Source organism: Larimichthys crocea, chromosome VI (assembly GCF_000972845.2).
Source record: "Larimichthys crocea isolate SSNF chromosome VI, L_crocea_2.0, whole genome shotgun sequence".
Taxonomy (NCBI): Eukaryota; Metazoa; Chordata; class Actinopteri; family Sciaenidae; genus Larimichthys; species Larimichthys crocea.
This window is the reverse complement of record NC_040016.1, coordinates 1,600,630-1,620,005: the sequence shown is the minus strand read 5'-3', so window position 1 is coordinate 1,620,005 and position 19,376 is coordinate 1,600,630. Positions and strand designations below refer to the sequence as shown.

The following is a 19,376-nucleotide window of genomic DNA, read 5'->3' as shown; positions in this document are numbered from 1 at the left end:
TTTATTTCAAAAAAATAAGAACAATAAAACAATAATTCAAATATATTTGAAAAAAGGACCAAGAAAACAGGAAGTGTTGTATTTAAAATTTATTTATATATTTCTATACATTTGGTTAAGTAGTAACAGCAAAATCCTCAGCTCCAATGCGCATTCACACAGTTGGATGATCAAAGATATGCAAAAATAATATAAATATTACAGCATCTTTATAGTACAAAGGCACAGTGCCAGACTCCCTCTCCAAGCTCTGTTTACATGTCTCTGGAATTAACATTGGTCAGCTTGGAACCACGTCTGCATTCATGTATTGTACCAACATTTCTAAACTTGGTAATGTCATCCCTTAAAGGAAGTAAAAGTGTGCAAGATAAGATCATAAGCTCAACGATTATTGCTAAAATAATGCTACTGCAACTCCTTCTCAGTATTCATTTGGAGGCTTGACTCAGGCAGTTAGCACACCTCTTATCCAGAGCTACAGGTACCTTATAACTTAGAGCAATCTAACAACATATAATGTTCAACGTTGCACAGGACAAACACCATAAATCTCCACAACTACAGTCAAACAAACAAAAAAAGCATTTTGAATACATCCTCACACCATATTTGGTTGCTTGGTACATGTAGCTATGAAAAACCCTCCACACAATGCTGAAGTCCAAAGACATTATCTGTTGCCAACAACACACAGATACAAAATCTTTCTAATCTCAACTGAATAAAGGTTAACAGGGGTTGTTTTGTAGCTGTGTGTGTGTCTCTGAGCCTGCTTTGAGCGTCAGGCAGTGAACTGAACATTTGAAAACAGAAAACAGGCAATGGCCAGTTGACAGTTTTGGCATGAGCAGGACTCAAACATAACTTAATAGTTATCTAATACAGCTTAACTTTGTTACAAGTGTAGCTTAACAGTCCAAAGGCATATTTGTCCAGTTGTGTCATGTCCATTGTAGGGTTTCACATAAAAATAGCAAAATATTGTGTAAAACAACCATAGGCTGTGTATTAGCATTGAGATCAACTACTGCATACTGTTTTAGACACTTGAAATGTAGAGTCCATGTAATTTATGACTTAATTTTAATGATGTTCCAGTTTATGCAGTGTCTCATAAACAGGCACAGCACATTTGGCAGGTCTATCAAAGGCAATATACAGGCATACTGGGAAAACACTTTGGAAATCAAGAGTATATGTGCTTGCATTAAAATGTGTGTGTAGCTTTTGGGAAATATATGTGTGTGTGTGTGTGTGTGTGTGTTTGTGTGTGTGTGTGTCTATAGTAGTACATCTAGGTCCAGATCTGGCAGAGGCTCTTTAAAATAGGAGAAACTGCTGTACTCAGGACAGTCGAAAGAAGAGGACGTGCTTTTCTCAACAGAGAGCATGGGGAAGAAATGTTCCACCACTTCACTGAGGTGGCTGTACCTGTAAAACACACAAACAACCGACTCACAATCTCAATAATAAACATATGAAAGATCAAACGTGTCAAAGCACAAACAAAGTGAGAAAGGCCTTTATGTCTGGGTTCTGTTGCACACTTACGAGGACTTGTTGCCTTTAGTCTTTTCCTGGATGAGCTCTCCTTTTGGGTTTACGGTAAATAACCGAGTGTCAGGCACACCAACTTGCTTATAGGCGAATGCATCCTGGAAAATTAAGTGTAGCAAAACAATACAGTTACAGACTAGCCTTCAGTGTCACTTTAACCTCTACAGTAAAAAACAATGGCTTGGCTGTTACAGGACTGATCTACAATCAGTCATTCAGCTAGTGTTTGCATTGGCTTAATGATTAATACATTTTTTGTAAATGAAATGAATACATCTCAAAATACATGGCCGTGTTCATGGTTCCTGGAAAACCTTGAAACAAGACAGACTTGTTGCTGATGGCTACTGCTGTAGCAACAAGAACCAGCCTGCAGCAGTGCTTACATTAGTCCTGTTTCCGAAGGCCGCGTAGAATGGCTGTTTCTGTGGGTTGAACAGGTCCCTGATGTCACTGAGACAGGCGATTTTAAACACCTCCGGCTTCTTCTCAATAACCTCTCTGAAGGACAGGATGCAGATATATTCAAATGATTACCAAATGTTTGTCTCCTTACATACATTTATATATTGCATATAGTGCAGTAGATGAGTCTCCATTGCACTACATTGATTTTCACTTCAAGAACATTCTTTTAATTCAATTAATCAATCATCTACAAAGGAAAACACATTGTCTTAGTGGGACACGATCTGTATAGTGGTTCAGCAGCACTATATATTACCTGTGTAATGCTGAAAAGAGGCTGCTTGGAGCCAACAGTACAGGACCTTTAGGGAGGACAGTGCCTTTGTCATTGACCCACTGCAGGTAGTCCTTAGTGATGGCAGCCATACCTATGGCCCGTGCTGAACAATACAGGAACTTATAGCCATTTCTGCAAGGAGAGAAGCAACCATATAAGCATTTGGATTTCATGAAATGAAATAAGAAAAATGTGTTTCCACTTCTGACCTACAGCTAAAGGCTTCTGACTACTTTCAACAAGACATTCCTGTTTCTCCAGATTTGTGTAACAAAAGATAATCAATTCAATCTTTTTTTAATTAACTGAACATCTCAACTCTGAACGGTTTGAAAAGCACAGCATGAATACAAAAACAAAGAAAATTGAGATAAACATCCTGGAATGCAGATTAGGCAGTCAACTAGAGTGAGATCAGAATGAATCATCTGCTGTGGAGACATTTGATTTGTTTTGCTTGTTAGGTGTGGGTCGTGTGTGTGAGAGTTCAGTCAAGAAACTGGTAAAAGGGGAAAAACAGCAGAATAAAACTATAACAAAAGGACTAGTGTGTAGGATTAAACAGCATCTAACCGTGTAGGCGTGTATTACAACCCCCTCCACTCACCCCCTCGGAAAAACCTGCCCTATTGTCTAGATTTTACACACCTTTAGACAGTGTTGTTTGTCGCAGTCAGACTGCTGATAATATTTTCACTTACTGGTGTATTTTGTGGTAGAGTCTTGCAATGCCTTTGTGTGTCCAGTCTTTTCCAAACTGAGGTAGAATATGACCCAGAGCATCAGACCTGTGGGAGACAGACAGTGAAGACAACATGAGTTCATCTGATGAGACAGACCCAGGACACTGAGCAACCTTTGAATCTATGTCATCAGATACAATGACCCTAGGGTCTTCTTGGTGTTTAACTGCAAAAGTTGCTCGTCATCCAGCCTTTAATAGCAGTTTAAGACCAGGCATGGACTAACAGACCCAAATACATTTTTAAGCAACAATGTGGGTACAGGAAGTAAGAAGCCCTTTTATCCCTAATCATGTTCAGTTATGATTTCCACAGTTGCTCGTCATTTGTCAGCTGTTAGTCATTTAACCGTGGGGATGAACTGACATGCGTGCAAAGAAACATAGTTGTTTTTACTTAGTGATGGTGCCATCTATGTCTGATATGATGACGCGATCGTTCCAGTTCCACAGGTAGATGGCAGCCTCACAGCGACAGGTGCCTTGGTATTGTGTGGTCACACTGAACACCACCTTGTTGGCTCCTTCACGCAGGTTTAAGTGCTTCTGGTTATGAGAAAGAACAGAGTTAGCTAAAGTAACTAAAACCACAGAGAAAATAGCTCATTCTCCACATACATTAGATAGCAGAGTGAAATCTTTCATGTGGCCGTGTGAATGTGTACGTGATGCGCGAGTGTCTTACGATCTGTTCAGAGGTCAGGCGTAGTGATTTGCGGTACATCTGGGTGATGCACTGAGTGACGTTGAGTGTCTCTGTTGATAAGCTGGGAGCGATGGTGGCTGTTCGGCCGAGGCCTGCTGCCTCGTCACTCTCGATGTCATCCAGCGTGGCTCTGGAGAAACAACACACCTCAAATGAAAACTTAAGTTGAGTGATCAACACATGGATACACTGTGAAAAACATAATTCATAATAACTGAAACAAGTGCTCTTCATGCTGAGCTGACCTGTTTTGCTTGTCCAACACATTTCATTGTAATGTTGACTCTGTGCTAATCTGCATATGACAAAAAAACTGAAAATTGAAATGTACTGTGTGAACAAAGCTTTGGCACACTCTAGTGGCACAAAACTGAGCTACATGGTGAGAGTTTGGAATTGATGAACAAAATATTATTGTTTGTTTTTTCAACATAATAAAAATAATTTCCCCTAAATTTATCAATCCTTATGCTGAAGTAACCTAAAGAGGACATACACCTACTCATAAATGTACTTGCATAGTACAAGATATGAGAAGTTCACAGAGAGCCAATTTTTTTTCTTCTTCCTGTCTATCCATTAGATAATTTATATAGACATTAAAAAAACAGTAGACGTAAGTTCCTACAAATTCTAAACATTTCTTAACATTTGGACCACAGGTGTAGGGAAGAAGGGGTTTTCAGGCCCGGGTTGTGGGGGAATGCAGACAGGGAGTGGAGCTGGTGATGTGCCAGAACAGGAGCTGGCAATGTAACTAGGCTCATAAGCTAAGAATAGAAAAAGAGAGAGTGACTGCTAGATAAGGGTACATATACGTCTGACTTTTAATCATTGGCGAGGTCTTTGGGAAATAAAAGGGTGAAAGACAGACAACGAGTTGGGCTTCTTGCTATTAGACTAATAAGTAATATGAGCTGGCTACTATGTCTTGTGGTGTTGTACTTGCTAGTTTTTGATCATAAGTAAGGTAATCATAAATAATTCATGTGTGCAACTGTCCATATTTATAACAGTGGTAAAATACCAATTTTTAAATGTCTCTTTATGATAGCTGTATTCAACTTAGGGGATGTCCTGCTATTGTGCATACCCTGGTACACTGTCACTGTTGCTACATTTAATGAAATGTAATGGTCATTATTGTTATCAATTTCACCTGTGTTTTTCTGGCTTTGACAAGTCAAAATGTCTGCTGTACAACCAGTTTGTTTCAATTATATTAATCCCATTAAAGCAGTTTGTTCAGAGCAGCTCATGTACACAAAACACAGTAACATGCAAACAAACAGACCTTCCAGCCTTCCCCAAGTCTGAACGCCCTAAAGTACACTCAAACATTAGCAAAGCCAAACAGCTGTGGATCAGCAGGACCTTATTCCAACTGAAACACAGCATGTGAGATTTTATAAGGTTGTGGGATCTTTTCTGAGTGAGGTGACTTACTTTACTGTGGAAGAAGCACTTGCCAGTGCGTCCTCTTGTTCATCCTTTGAGGTCTTTTGCTAAAAAAAACAAAAAACAAGACGAAGTTACATTATTAGATACATTCGGATCAACAACAAATTTAAGTGGCAATGAATTATACAGTTTCTTCTGATCCCTTTAATCATTACCAGCCTTCTTCCTCTTGTGCCTTACATGGGAAGAGCATAAAAAAATAAAGAAAACAACCCAAGCAAATAAAGCCACACCTTAAAAACAACGAATGAATTGTTGCATGTAATTACTGCAGATGAAAATGTGCAACATTGACCTGACCATCATAACTCATAACATGACCATGAATGTACCTGGTTACTGTCCATGTCTCTTCTCCTCCAGGAGAACCACCAGCGTCCAGACTTTTTGGGCATCTTATCCTTCACCAGCCGCTCTACTGTACTCTACATGACACACAAAGAAGGCAATGAATATGTTAATCCCGTTTTCATATTCCAACAGCAGGATATTAAGGATGTCAGATTAATTATCATGAATGAGATCTAGTTTTGAAACAATACAATACCGTGGGTAGGTTTTTCTGGAAAGTTGCCATTGACAAAACCATTGGAGCAGCCACCGCCCAGTTATAATAGCTGTGAAAGTGAACAATCATGGACATAAACGTGTGTAAAAGTAAAGAACATCCTCATAACCAATCGAACAACAAATGTTCTATCATGCAAACTGTGTAAGTAAACAAATAAATATCTAACTCCGGATCTTACTTTGCGTTGATGCAGATGACAAGGCTTGGATCCTCAATGATTCCTGGATTGTTCACAAAATCCTGGTATGTCACAATGTGCTCCATGAACTTTTCTGGATTAACAGCAAAAACAGCACGATCACCGATTTTACTCCACTGGGAGAACTTGCTCATTCCTTCATGTACGAGCACACACTGCAGACACAGACTCACTTTCACTTACCTTTAGTAATTTGGCTCGTGTCTCCCTCTTGTCCGCAGAGAGACATGCTGATATCCATGTTGTATGAGGTGGAATCTGACAGATACTCTGTACCACTGTCCATAGCCCCGCTGCCCACTGACTGAGGCGACTGGCTTCCTGAGCAGGAGCCCTGTTCTGCCCCTTGCTGAGACGCTCCCTCTGTCTCACTGCAGGGACAACAGGCAGCATTATTGGGTTAAGGAGTTGTTGACACTGTGAATCACTGTTGACACTGTGGATACTGGCGACATCATTGCCTGTCTTATGAAGAATATTCATTATGTGTATTTTTACCTCTTGGGGAAGTAGAGTGCAGCTGCTTCAGGGTCCAACTTGGGCAGATCATCCAAGTAAATATCTGTTGGTCCTAGATGGTGATTACGTTTACCTGCAACAAAGTAACACGTGAACCTAAATAGTGGACACCAAATGATTTACGTCTAAAATGAGACTTTAAACACACCTAAGTAAGTAAATAAGGTAAAAAAGAGAGCCTAGAGAAGGACTTCACCTTTCTTCTTATCTTGTTGCTCCACTTTGTTGGTCAGTGAGCCTCCTGCTGACCCTTCAGTGCCTCCGGGTCCACCCTCCTCCTCCCCTCCCTCAGCACAAGGATCAATCCCACTGTCCCCCTCGCTGACAGTGGCACTGCTGGTGGAACCCTGTTCATTTTGCTCCGATAAGACACCCTGCTGCTGTGGATTTGTTAACTCTGTACTACTTGGACTTGTTGCTGTGACTGTGCAGTCTTCGCTCTCTTTGATGAGTGCATTCTTTGATTCGGTCACACTGACCATGCTACTTTTGCTTGCGGGGCTAATTATGTGAGTCACAGTGCTGATGTGCTCAACACTGGTTGTGCTTTCTTTGTCACCGAGAGAATCTGTGCCATTAATGAGAGCAGCTGCATAAGAAGATGAGTCTCTGTTGTTCTCTTCCCCTAATGTGGATTCAAGTGCCTGTGTCAAGTCCACGTTAGTCTTCTCTGATGGTGCACAAGACTCTGGGAGGTCACTTGGGGTAGAATGAGTAATGTGGGAGTTTGTCTCCTTGGATAAAGGGGTGGTTTGCATACCATAGCTACCTAGGTCTAAAGACTGAGTCCTGGGTTGTGGTCTGACCACAGTTACACTGCCCACTCTGCCACAGCTGATCCCAGGCTCGTAGCCCATGTCAAAGGAGTCCTGTCTCTCAATGGTGCGGAAGTGAGAATTGCCTGAAGGGGAGATGTGCTGCAACTCCACTGGTGTCCTCTCTGATTGACACAGCTGTGAAGGAGAGGGCAATTTGAGACAGTGTGTCAGCATGACAAACTCAAATATACAGCACGGGCAGGCAGTAAAAACACATCTACACCTCCATGTGTGAGTGCATGTGTGTGTTGCCATACCGTGGGAAAACCTCCCCAGTTCCACTGCATCTGAGGCCCAGGGGACTCTTGGGATTTAAGAAGCTCGGAGTCGCTCTTAGGAGAGGATGGTCGGCTGGAGAACACACTGCTGTGAACGATAAAAATCAATTATTTTAAGGACAGAAGCCACAGAATAAATCAGTATGACTTCATCTCTGTCAACTGACACTGACGCAGTGAAGTTGCTCAATACAAACAAATCAAAACATCAATACATTTATCGTAAAGATGAACTTTGGTTACTTTTCTGATGGTGACTGCTCTCCATCTGAATGTGGATGAGTGTCTCTGGTCTGTGTGGGCCCCTGCTCCTCATTTGGCTCCTCAGACAGCGAGTAGTAAATGGATTTACTTTAAACACAAACAGGAGGATATTTTTAACTATTTTTGTTAACATTGAAGATGATGGACAGATGATGAGAGGAAATTTTAATGATGACAGTGACATTAGATGTTTGGAACTAAGAGGTTAAGAGTCCAATACATGGGCAAATCTGGTCACAAACTACACTCACCTTCTTGTCTTCTCACCCTTCTCAAAACATTGTAATTCATTTTTACCTGACATTCAGTGGTGTGACAGGCTCATCTTTAGCAGGCCTCTCCTGCCCAGCCTGATCACCTTCTCTCTCCCACTCCTTCTCTCTTTCCCTTTCATCTGATGAGGAGCTAGCGTCTTCTCTCAGGTGAGTGTCAGAACGTATGCGTTTGCGACGGCGTTTCTTCCTGCGTGCGCCAGACCCAGCGATGAAGGATCCCTCAGTGGTCTCCTCGATCTCCTCTGGGGCCTCAAGAGGAATTGGGGAGGTGCAGAGATGGGCTGGGACCTGGGATTGAAGGGGACAAAAAGAAAAGTTTGCAATGGTGAATTAAAGATAACAGACTGAACCAAAATGATGCAACAAAGCCAACGCCAATCAAATGCTGGTCTTCTTACCTCCATGTTTTCATTTTCCTCCACAAAAAAAGCTTCTCCATTGTCACCTAGCTTCATGTGCAGGTCCACTGATTCTCCATTAATCTCAATATCCACCTAAAAAAAATCACAGTGATGCATGTATGTGTCAAAGAATGACCAAAAGCAGACTTGACTGTAATTAAAAGAATTGAATAAGAAAACACTGACAATTTTCTCCTTGGAGCGCAGCACCCCAAGCTTGCCAAAGCGGACATGAAAGGGAGAACACTGGAAGGATCCATCAGGCTGTCGCACCACGATGACATCGATCCCTCCGGTGAGAGTGGCAGGGTTAAGGCCGCGGTACAGCTCCTTCACCGTCACAAACACTGTCTCCGCAAACTGGCCCACATAATTCATGGTTTGGGTCTGGAAATGAATTTAAAAAAAAAAACAAGAAGTGAGAACAGTGAGGCCAAAAGGCATGACACAGGAACAAAAAGTGTTTGCATTCACTGTTTACTGCTGGCTGCGGTTTGAAATGTTATCTTTTCTTTCACAATGCAATCCATTTGACAAAGCCAGAGGACTTTGATATTAAGTATATACACGTATATCTTAAAATGCTAAATACAGCACATTAGCCAGCAGTCTTTTAGCAAACAAAGCATTATTTTACCCACTATTCTCATAGCCAGAAAAGAAGAACCAAGAAAAACATTTAGGGGGTTTTAGGCCAAGTAACTTCAAATCTGTCCACTAAGATTAGCTCTCAACTGAAGGATGTCCCTTGAATGTTTTGACAAAACCACGCTGACCTTTGGAATCATCTTCATGACTGATGGGCTAATGTTCAACAGCTGGGAAGGAGGATTCAAGACAGAAATCTAGAGGTTTGTCACTATGATGATTATGTGAAGAGGTTCACTGGGTGCAGTTCTAGACAAAAAGTGACATTTTTGAATGTCCGCACCATAAAATGAAAGAGAATACAAATTCTAGCTAATTTTCAAAAAGTTTCAAAAGTTTATACATTGATTCTCATTATCTGTCGTTTCCTCCTCAGCATGCCAGAACATGTCCAACAAGTAGTTTTTGTGAGTAAAGAAGTCAAACGTTGCCCAAGGCGACTGAAAACTGAAATACATTTGGCCTACTTTGCACCTGCATCAACATGGCAGAGACAAGTATGTTACCTCAACTGGCCTTATGAGCCTCTGTCATATCTAGATAGTGCTCCTTTAAAGAAAGATTCAAGGAAAAGAGTTTTGAGGACACAACTTAGTAACCAAATGGATCACAAGAGTTAACTCAACTCAGCTGAGCCTCAAAAGTACTAATATGGTCTGATCAATCCAACTAATATCTGGATTATGAGTTCAATCAAACCTGTCCATAATCCACATTACCATACTGATGTCTTACCCACATTGAAGGATGCAGATGTCCCCTCCCAACCAGGCTGTGCTCCCTTGACCTCCCTTCTGCCATACGACACCACTACACAGGCTTTTCCCCCCACAGGAACTCAGGAGCAGTCTCAAGAAAGTTTACCTCCATTTCCATAACCCAACTCAACTCCATTCCTCAGGATGCTCGGCTGCGTCTCAAAGATAAGGCTACCTAACTGCCCCATATCTGTCTGTAGATGTGAGGCTACATTTTGTTATCTTTGACAGCCAAGACTTAGAATAAAAGGTTGTGCAGTCTATTATAACTGCTAAACTGAATAGGACGCTCCACTCGATCAGCGGTCATCAGAGATGACAGCGCTCTGGTCCTCTCTGGTCTGAACTAGGACACAAAATATAGCAATTCATGTGAAAGTCCCAGTATATTCAGTCACACACCGATGCTTCCTCTATCCCACAGAATTTCACAAGCACACACACACACACATACATACATACACCCTCCTGTCACACCGAATTCATACTTCCCCACTTGCACTGCACATGACAGCCAGACCAGCAGTTTCTGAAAGGCTCGGACAGGCTATTCAAACACGCTTGGCGTGAAAACGCACACACACGAACTGAGCGATCACACAGTTTCTGGGCTTGACCACAGCTCTCTGGGCCATCAAAGATGAGGGGGACTCTTCGGCAGTCACGCTCTGCCAACACTGGAAAATCCTTCAAAACTCTGGCCGACTTGGGAGGAAGTGAAGCATATAACATGTAAATTCTGATGGATATCACAGCCTGTGCTGCCAATGGAAACGGGCTCAACAGAGAGGTAGGACCAAGTTGGAAAACGGTGTCTGACAAAAGTCTGACACTCGATGTTAATCAGGCTTGCTGTGCAGTAAAAAAAAAACATGCGACTGCTCTAACAGCACAAATGCAAATATGAGTGTGTAGCTCATGGCCTTTGATCATGATTTACATCCTTCTCTTTCCATTCAGGCTTCTGTGTAACTGTATTTCATTTAGTGTGATACTTAATTGAAACTGCCGGGTCAGCTGTAGTTAGAAAGCAGGAAGGACAAAAGCCTGCAGTAGACAATAGCAATGAGTCACGACCAAATGTAGGGCAACAGAAGGGTGACTGGAGAGAAAGACTGGTGGGGGTTAATCACTGGTGTACGAGGATTAAATGTTTTCATCTGTAGCAGCATGTTGCTTCTTGTATGTTGAGCACATGCACTTATAAGCCGGCATAAAGCTTCCCTCGCTGAGGAATTCAAAGTGATGACGTTGACACTATGGCGATGAATAACCAGTAATATAATTATGCAGATCCCTTTTTTTTTATTCTTTATTTTTAATTTATCGTTTTGTCTATGACATGTCAGAAAACAGTGAAAACAACTTTTGAAAAACCCAATTTGACAACAACCCTAAACTGGTTAACTTTAAGATTATATAAAATGCTTTTAAAATCCTTATGAATGGTGAATAAGCTAAGATCTTTGACATTTTTGTTTAAATAAACGCTTTAATCGAGTCTCAACACAGTTGCTGATTCAACTGTTTCAGCTCTAGTTAACACACAAGATTCAAACACTTTTCCCAAACGTGCTTGTTTCCCAAACTAGAGCCAGTCTTGACTTTTACCAACCATTGACACACACTGATTACACCATGACATCATCTGTGTCACCATCACTGCAGACAGTCCACAGACAGTCAGTCCCTCGGGCTGCAGGAGAAGTCTGCCGAGGTCTCAGTGATTTAAACACTCAGTGATTTTTATTTAGTGAAGTTACCCATGTGTTGCTACATGTCACTTGATCCGGTGACGGTATATACACACACACACACACACACACACACACACACACACACACACACACACACACACACACACACACACACACAACTTCCGCAAAGGTTATCTCTGCCTGTCATCGTATGGCGCAATCCATTGTTACCCTTTGAAACTGTCCACGCCTCTTATATATCCGAGCTTCAAACACTAATAAAGAAACACGTTTAATAAACCACATACACATATTTGTAATGAGTCAGCTGCGGCTTTAATTCACGGTCCAAAACTTCATTAACAATTTGTTTGTTTGGACCAAATTCAGCGTTGAACATCTTCACGACTTGTCTCAAAACGACGTAAAAAACGAGTAAAACTATCTTATAAATGGACGTGACTGTGCTAGCTGTGATAACTTAACATCTTCCACGACTGCTAAAGGTTTCAGAGCCGGTTTATTGTCTCTGCGTGGATGCTGAGAGAGTGAAGACAGCTGCTTACCTTCCGTGGGACTTTTCAGGCTGTGGACGCGGCTGCCATCCGGGACGCTTCCTAGTATGCTGCGCCTGCGCAAAACGCCAGTCAATCACTTCCAGGAGCCAATGAGAGAGCTGGAAAAGAAGACAAGTCCCGCCTCTGGGGTTATTTTGTAAACAAAGCCTTCAATCATGCGTAAATGTCTTATTTTTCTAACGTGTCATCGTTATGCAAGATAAGGAATAAACAGGTAATATTTCACAATTAATAACATCTATGAATATTTCATTAACATGTGGTCTCTTACTGGCAAACGTCGATTTTAGGTGTTGATTGGCACTATCTCAGTGAACAGAGGCTGTTAGTTAAACTAAAACAAATCAGTTACAAAACCCTGGAAACCATGTGTAAAGTTGAACTCAAAGTCTCCCAGTCTATCAAGAAAAGACAAAACCCACGTGACACTATAATCTAATCCTATATCACTAAATACACCTCTGTATAACTTACACAAACATGGACATCATCAAATCTAGTATAATTATCGTTCCGTGTTTTATATATAAGGTTAATGTTCTTTGCACATTGTCTCGTTTCAAATAAAGAAATTCAAATTCTTACATTCACCATCTCTGGATCCTCACTGGTCACTGTGTGAAAACTGTTTTTAACCTCAGTTAGTAAAAGAGACTGGGACGGTGTACAGGAGCTCCTGAGGTAATACATGAAGACACTTTTAAACACAATATGGGTCCACAGAACATGAAGCTGTGTATATACTGTAAAGATCTAAAGAGGCATCATAATGCTGCTACTATTATGAAGTGGACTATATTCAAGAGCTTGCTGTTATAGGAGTTTGCACAGTTTGATCCTGAATGTGCAGGGAGGAAAATAGCTATGTACTTGTAGTCTGCAATAAAAGTAGTTTTCATAAAATCGTGCCACTGAAAAATACATTTCAGAGTTACAGTTAATGCTTCATATTAAAAAAGAAGTTTCCTATATTCAGAAGTTCATGACTAGGCTAGCAGGGAAATATCAACTGAAAGCATAAGTTAACTGTGTGACCAACTTAGAAAATAAATCACAGACAGCAAGTGATAATTGTGGTGAGGCTATTTTTATATTTCGGAGAGACTGTGAGATATTTCCTGTATGAGCATATGATGAACTGCAAAAAGTATTTGCTTATCCACCATATGTCTGCCTCACAGCTTGTGCATACAGCCGGACCCAACTTTCACAGCCTTCCCATGTTATTTTTATCCTTGCTATGGTTCATTGAAGAGTTTTCAGTATTTCAGGAATGGTAACTAGTGTGGCCCAGCAGAGGGCATCACTTCACCAGCACAGAGAATCATTAAACAGAGACGCCTCCTTTCTTTGGTGTATGTATTTTTATATAACCAGTATTCTACTCTCACTACTCTGAATTTCATTCAAATGTGAATCTGCTGCATTGAACATATTAAAAACAAATGAAAACAGATTATGTGCTGTTTAAATGATACAATAAATGTATAGATATTCCTAGAATGCACACTAGAGAGAGGAATAACAGACACAAGCGAAAAGATATGATAGAGATGTGATATGTAATTCAAATGTTCAATATGCAGAAGCTTGGGCACTTGTACCAAAAGTTTATCATGGTCATTACAGCAACAATAAAAATAATAAATGGTTTTTTTTTTTTTTTTTTACAATTAAATAAAGACATGTTGAGATATTTGATGTAAACTCATATACTGAAAAAAAAGAATAAAATGGTAAGGGATTGCTAAAAAATATATATAATTTGCAATGTGAGATCTCCAATCCAAAAAAGGCACACATTACAAGCACTACAGTCTACATTATGCAGTGCCTAATTAAGGAGATGAGGATGTTGCACATGAATTAATTCTGCCTAGGCGAGTCGATTATATCATAACAATATCTTGAAAGAAAAACACTCAAAGTGAAAACGAGTTTGTCAGAGTAAAGAGCTGCCAAAGGGTGTCAGGGCATATTTCTTTACACTGAATAACGGCCAAGTAGGTTTTTTTTTTTTTTACAGTTAGTGCTTCTGTAATTAAACATGATGAGAAAAAGAGTACGCAGCCACAAAACAGATGTTACCACCATGACATAATTCAAGGTGTTCCCTCCATGTTCAAGGCCCCAGTGATGGCCAGACAAAGTGCCTATTTAAGGAAACCCATACTCTTACAACAGAAACACTGGCTTTCAGAACTGCTCTGCATCTGCTCACAACTCTCTCCCCAATGTTTCCACACTCCACCATACACAGCCTGCTCTAAATGTTTAGGCCCTTTTCTCTAAATAAGGCAGCCTTATCGTAGTTCCTGTCATTTCTGCCTTTTTCCCAAACATCCCGAGCAGCGTCTGTGGCAGTAGCAAGCTTCAGCCTGTGCATTCTTTTGCCTTGTATGGAGAAATGGCCTGGCCTGAGATGTCTTTGTACGGGACAGGACGGCCTCTCCATTGGTTGGGGCAGAAAGGGGAGGGACCCACCGGGAGTCTGATTCTTTAAACAAACTTTTCAGTAGGACTGCCTGCTTCCCTTTCGCACTGCTGTGTCGGACCCAGACAAAAGGAGTTTGAAGGGACTTCCAAATATTCCCACCTGAAGCCAAGGTGAGAAAGAAAGCTGTTTATTACCACTGGATTATACATAGTGTAAATGTGTTTTGAAAGGACTGAAAGTGTAATCTCTAAACTTCAGTGATACAATGCTCAACTGTCAGTGCTGAGAGAGAAGTGGAGGATAAAGTTACAGAAGTAGATCTTTGATTAAAGTTACCAGATCAGCTACAATAGAGCTTTTTCATCTGTTAATCAGTGGAAAGACACCTACATAGGATGCTCACCTTAGTATATGTTTGTGTATGCAGTATAAAAGTAGTGTATGTGTGTGTTTACTTCCATCTCATCACTACGGCACATTAGACAGAGGAATTTCTGAATGCAGCTGACCCATTTATATCTCATACCCACACACACACACACACACACACACACACACACACCCCTGACGTCTCTTTACAGGCGATAAGAGCTTAAGTTCCACTTTGGTGTGTTTGTTTTTGGAATTCCTGACCGTTAGTCTTCACTTGAGTAGTGGTGACCTACGCAACCTGGAGTTTGGGTGAGGGGATGACAGCCTGACTTGTTTGGTGATATCAAAGTGTGTGTGTGTGTGTGTGTGTGTGTGTTCTTCCTGGACGAAGGAACAGAGGAGCTTTGTCATCCCAGTGGATAAAAGGCTGCACAGAGGAGCAGTGGTGGACAGAGAACAAATACAAATAGTCAGAACAAGCCAAGCTGATGCACGTCACACAAACGCTTACGTTGCTCAGCTCAGAAATAGTTGTCCACTGCCTCTCTTTGTGAATCATTGTTGAATCATTCTCTACATAATGCAGGAAATCGGTAGCTGTTTCTACAGCACCAAGCTGAGCTGGACTTGAAATCAAGATTTCTATTCTTGCACTTTGAAGTTGTGTAATTATCCCACCAGTCAAAGTCTTATTGATTGCTTGAAACAGGAGAAGAGTTAAACACCAATCAGCACCTCTCAGGAGACAATACCCTACTGTATCACTGGAGCCAGACCAACAGATAACTAAACTCCAGGGCCTAAAATTGGTCTGTTTACATCGGAGCCACTTCATTTGAGCCCCAACCAAATTCTCCTCAGTCACACGATTGCAGTGTAAATTGCTGCAAATGTCTGCATAATATAAATATGGTATACTGTGAAAAGACTTTACTGTCTAGGCCTTAATCAGATTGAGGAATTCCTCTGTTTTTGAAAGCTTAAATTGGAGCTAGACGCCGTTTTGTTTCCAGCTTCCTCAGCGACACTGAGATGGAGAATGGAAGGGCTTTGGGCCAACAACACAAACAAACACACACACACACACACACACACACACACACACACACACACATTCAACCACACACCTCCCAGATTTCTTTCATTTTTCTGGCACATGAGAGGACAGATGTAGCCAAACAGTAGTCAAATGAAAAGAAAAGACTGATCCAACATGTGTGTGCATGAAAGAAAAGGAAGGATCAAAACAGTGTGTGTGTGTGTGTGGTATTGAGGGCAAGTTAACTACATCTTCGCTGACATGTTTTGTTTGGCACTCAAGTAAATGAATTCCCTTCCTATAAACGTTATACATACAGGTCCATTTTTGGATATAGTGTCTTCATGTAAACGCTACGTCAAATTATTCAGCAAGACTATAAACTCTGGACAGTCACAGAACCTAGGTTAGTCATAATAATTTGCATTGACAATAAAAGTTATAATTCTGCCATAGTGGTACAGTAGCATTCATTTGTATAGAGCTCAACAGAAGAAGAAATGCCTATATACTGAACAGAAAAAGATAAAGCGATAGGCAAAGCTGCTCAACTCCGCCTTCATGAATTTCACTGTGAGGCCTGTGTGAATCAGACAAGCAACAGAGACACAAGACACAAACTTTGGGATTATTCCAGCTCATTAGGTATGATGACAGACGGTGTATGTGTTGGAGAAACATATTTTGGTGAATATAGGACAGTAAAAACCCATTTATTCTTCTGTGTATTATATTTATGTATATATGTTCTACCATAAGATAAACAGCCTACTTATGTGAGTTTTTTTTTTTTCTTTTTTCCAATAGAGATGCGGTCATGGGAATTTTGGTCCTCTTTTGAAGCAATTAGGAATACCTTAATTTTAAGTACCAACATTACATTAATTAATTAATTAAGAGCACTGGTGATCGGCATTATTCATCTTTAATCCAGAATAACATATGTATCTGTAATCTGGTTAATACGGCTGTATTTATTTGAGGGAATTTTAGTTGCTATATGCTGACATTTGAGAGACTTTCTGAACATGATTAACACTTTAGGATCTCTTGTTACAGCTTTTTGGTCTTGGGCTGAGGAGGATGCAATTAAGTCATAATTTCTAGTCATAAATTTCATCGTCATAATATTCTACTGAAGTCAAATATTGTTGACAGAATTCATTTGAGTAAATGATCTTATTGTGGGAGTTAGTGCCACGTACAGTATTCACATCACCTCTGCGTCTCTCAGGATATGATGTCATTTCTCATATGTGACTCATCAGCCACATTCACCTGCTGCTGCCCCCTGGGTATAAGACAATCACACATACACATATAAGCATGACAAATCTCTGTTAGACCTGAACATGAGTGACAGGTCTAATTGTGGAAGGATCTCAAGTTAGCTGTGGAGACATGCCATTTTCACACCCATCACTGTACCCGACATTTAGAGAGAGTGTGATTCTCTCTAGAGAAAGCCAAAGGAGAAGATTCTCCTGCTCTGGGGAAAAAGAAAAAATATGAAGGAGCTACATGGATGCAGTGCTCCAGTTTTAGCCTGCTCTTCTCAAACAGATGCAGAGATCTTTATTCATGTCAAGCTGTTTTAACCAGCAATAAACCCAAGCCATGCTACCGTTGATGGTACAGCATTACTACAATGTAATCCATGAATCATGCCTTTTGAATGTTCACAGGCCCACATCCAGCTGCCACCATGTCAAGCAAGCGTGCCAAGGGAAAGACCACAAAGAAGCGCCCCCAGAGGGCCACGTCCAACGTCTTTGCCATGTTCGACCAGTCTCAGATCCAGGAGTTCAAAGAGGCGTTCAACATGATCGACCAGAACAGAGATGGTTTCATTGACAAGGAGGATCTGCATGACATGCTGGCCTCTCTGGGTAAAAAACAGAATATATTTCTAGGAACAGGGTTCTTCTCCTGTATGAGATATTGTACAGTCCCCATAAAAAGTAATGGTGATTTTCGTCCATAGGTAAAAACCCCTCTGATGAATACCTGGAGGGGATGATGGCTGAAGCACCAGGGCCCATCAACTTCACCATGTTCCTCACCATGTTCGGAGAGAGGCTCAACGGAACGGACCCCGAAGACGTCATCCGCAACGCTTTTGCCTGTTTTGACGAGGAAGGATCTGGTGAGTCAGTGTAAATGAAATATTCACACTGTACACTTAACTGCCAATGTTTGTAAGTTTATCTTACATGTCATTTATTTCCAAGGCGTGATCCATGAAGATCATCTGAGAGAGCTGCTCACCACCATGGGCGATCGCTTCACTGATGAAGAGGTGGACGAGCTGTTCCGTGAAGCACCCATTGACAAGAAGGGCAACTTCAACTACGCAGAGTTCACCCGCATCCTGAAACATGGTGCCAAAGACAAAGATGACGAGTAGAGGAAGAAACCGACTGCCTCTGGTCCCCCGCACACATATTGCACCACAAATCAGTCCCCAGTTCTTACCTTTAAGGTCTGTTAGTTTGAGAAATTAAATGGTAAGAATATATTCAAATGTTTTATAAAAGGCCAGAAGTGGCCATTTATTTTGATCTACACGTGTTTATGAAAGGTAGGAACTTGGGATTCATTTGGGCTCCACAGAAATATTTCGCAACTAGAATCGTCATTGAAGGGAAAGACAGGTGTATTTGCATCGCATAGCTTCAAGTCTACTGCAGCCTCAGCAGCTTTTACTGCGGGCATTCTGACCTTTATATATCGTTGCAGGGAACCTGGTTGGACTTTTGAGATGCATCAAACATCATGTATATGTGTACGTGTTTTTTTTTTTTTTTTTTTAACTTTTGGACTGTCACATTCAGTGCTTCATACAGTACCAGCAATGTTTACCTCTTCCTGCCAATTAGCCATCACACTCAGCAAGCACTGCAAAAAGTCTCCTTATCTGTAATATTTGTACCCCTGTATGTTGGAAATGGATTTTTAAAAAATCATTCTAATTGTGTTTATTAAAAGTGACGAGTCTTTCACTTGATTAAATGGTTTCAAGATCTTTTAGTCTACACTCACATCAGCTGGTTGTCTGTATTTGTTGAAGGATCAGGTGTTGTAGAAGGAATTCAGTCTTGAAATTGCTCAGGCAAATAAACTAAGTTTATTCATGCTGTTAAACGTGTAAAAAGTATTTATGTGTGTTGGGGTGTTTTTAACTTATTGCGCTATTTCTTTCAAACAAAGGTCTCTGACTTATTTTATGTGCATGATTAATACTTAAATCATCATCAGTTTACTGGATGCTTTTGCACTTTGTCCTGTAACACCAAAGGACACTAGTT

The 19,376-nt window shown here is 40.9% G+C and overlaps 2 protein-coding genes across 3 annotated transcripts; one reads left to right on the top strand and one right to left on the bottom strand.

Annotated features, from left to right (window-relative positions):
- Nucleotides 1–74: 74 nt before the first annotated feature.
- On the bottom strand, nt 75–12,305 carry zgc:123305. Of its 2 annotated transcripts, none has more exons than XM_010752343.3 (20): nt 12,209–12,305; nt 8,726–8,926; nt 8,537–8,632; nt 8,161–8,426; nt 7,843–7,950; nt 7,579–7,687; nt 6,700–7,456; nt 6,483–6,576; nt 6,168–6,355; nt 5,964–6,057; nt 5,762–5,831; nt 5,547–5,639; nt 5,200–5,258; nt 3,733–3,883; nt 3,445–3,593; nt 3,007–3,093; nt 2,285–2,437; nt 1,947–2,061; nt 1,555–1,658; nt 75–1,434 (listed from the first exon to the last, which is right to left on the bottom strand). In XM_010752343.3, the coding sequence occupies exons 2-20, from the start codon at nt 8,915–8,917 to the stop codon at nt 1,284–1,286; spliced, it is 3,036 nt and encodes a 1,011-aa protein (XP_010750645.3). In that variant the 5' UTR covers nt 8,918–8,926; nt 12,209–12,305; the 3' UTR covers nt 75–1,283. The 2 variants fall into 2 exon arrangements, with proteins under 2 accessions (XP_010750645.3, XP_019133243.2); XM_019277698.2 differs by lacking the exon at nt 12,209–12,305 and adding an exon at nt 9,923–10,193.
- Nucleotides 10,490–19,215, top strand: myl9b (myosin, light chain 9b, regulatory). Its single transcript, XM_027279263.1, is given in 5 exon segments — nt 10,490–10,735; nt 17,754–17,871; nt 17,874–17,957; nt 18,053–18,214; nt 18,300–19,215. Coding segments are annotated over 5 exon segments (588 nt in total). The 5' UTR covers nt 10,490–10,687; the 3' UTR covers nt 18,476–19,215.
- The last annotated feature ends 161 nt before the right edge of the window (nt 19,216–19,376 follow it).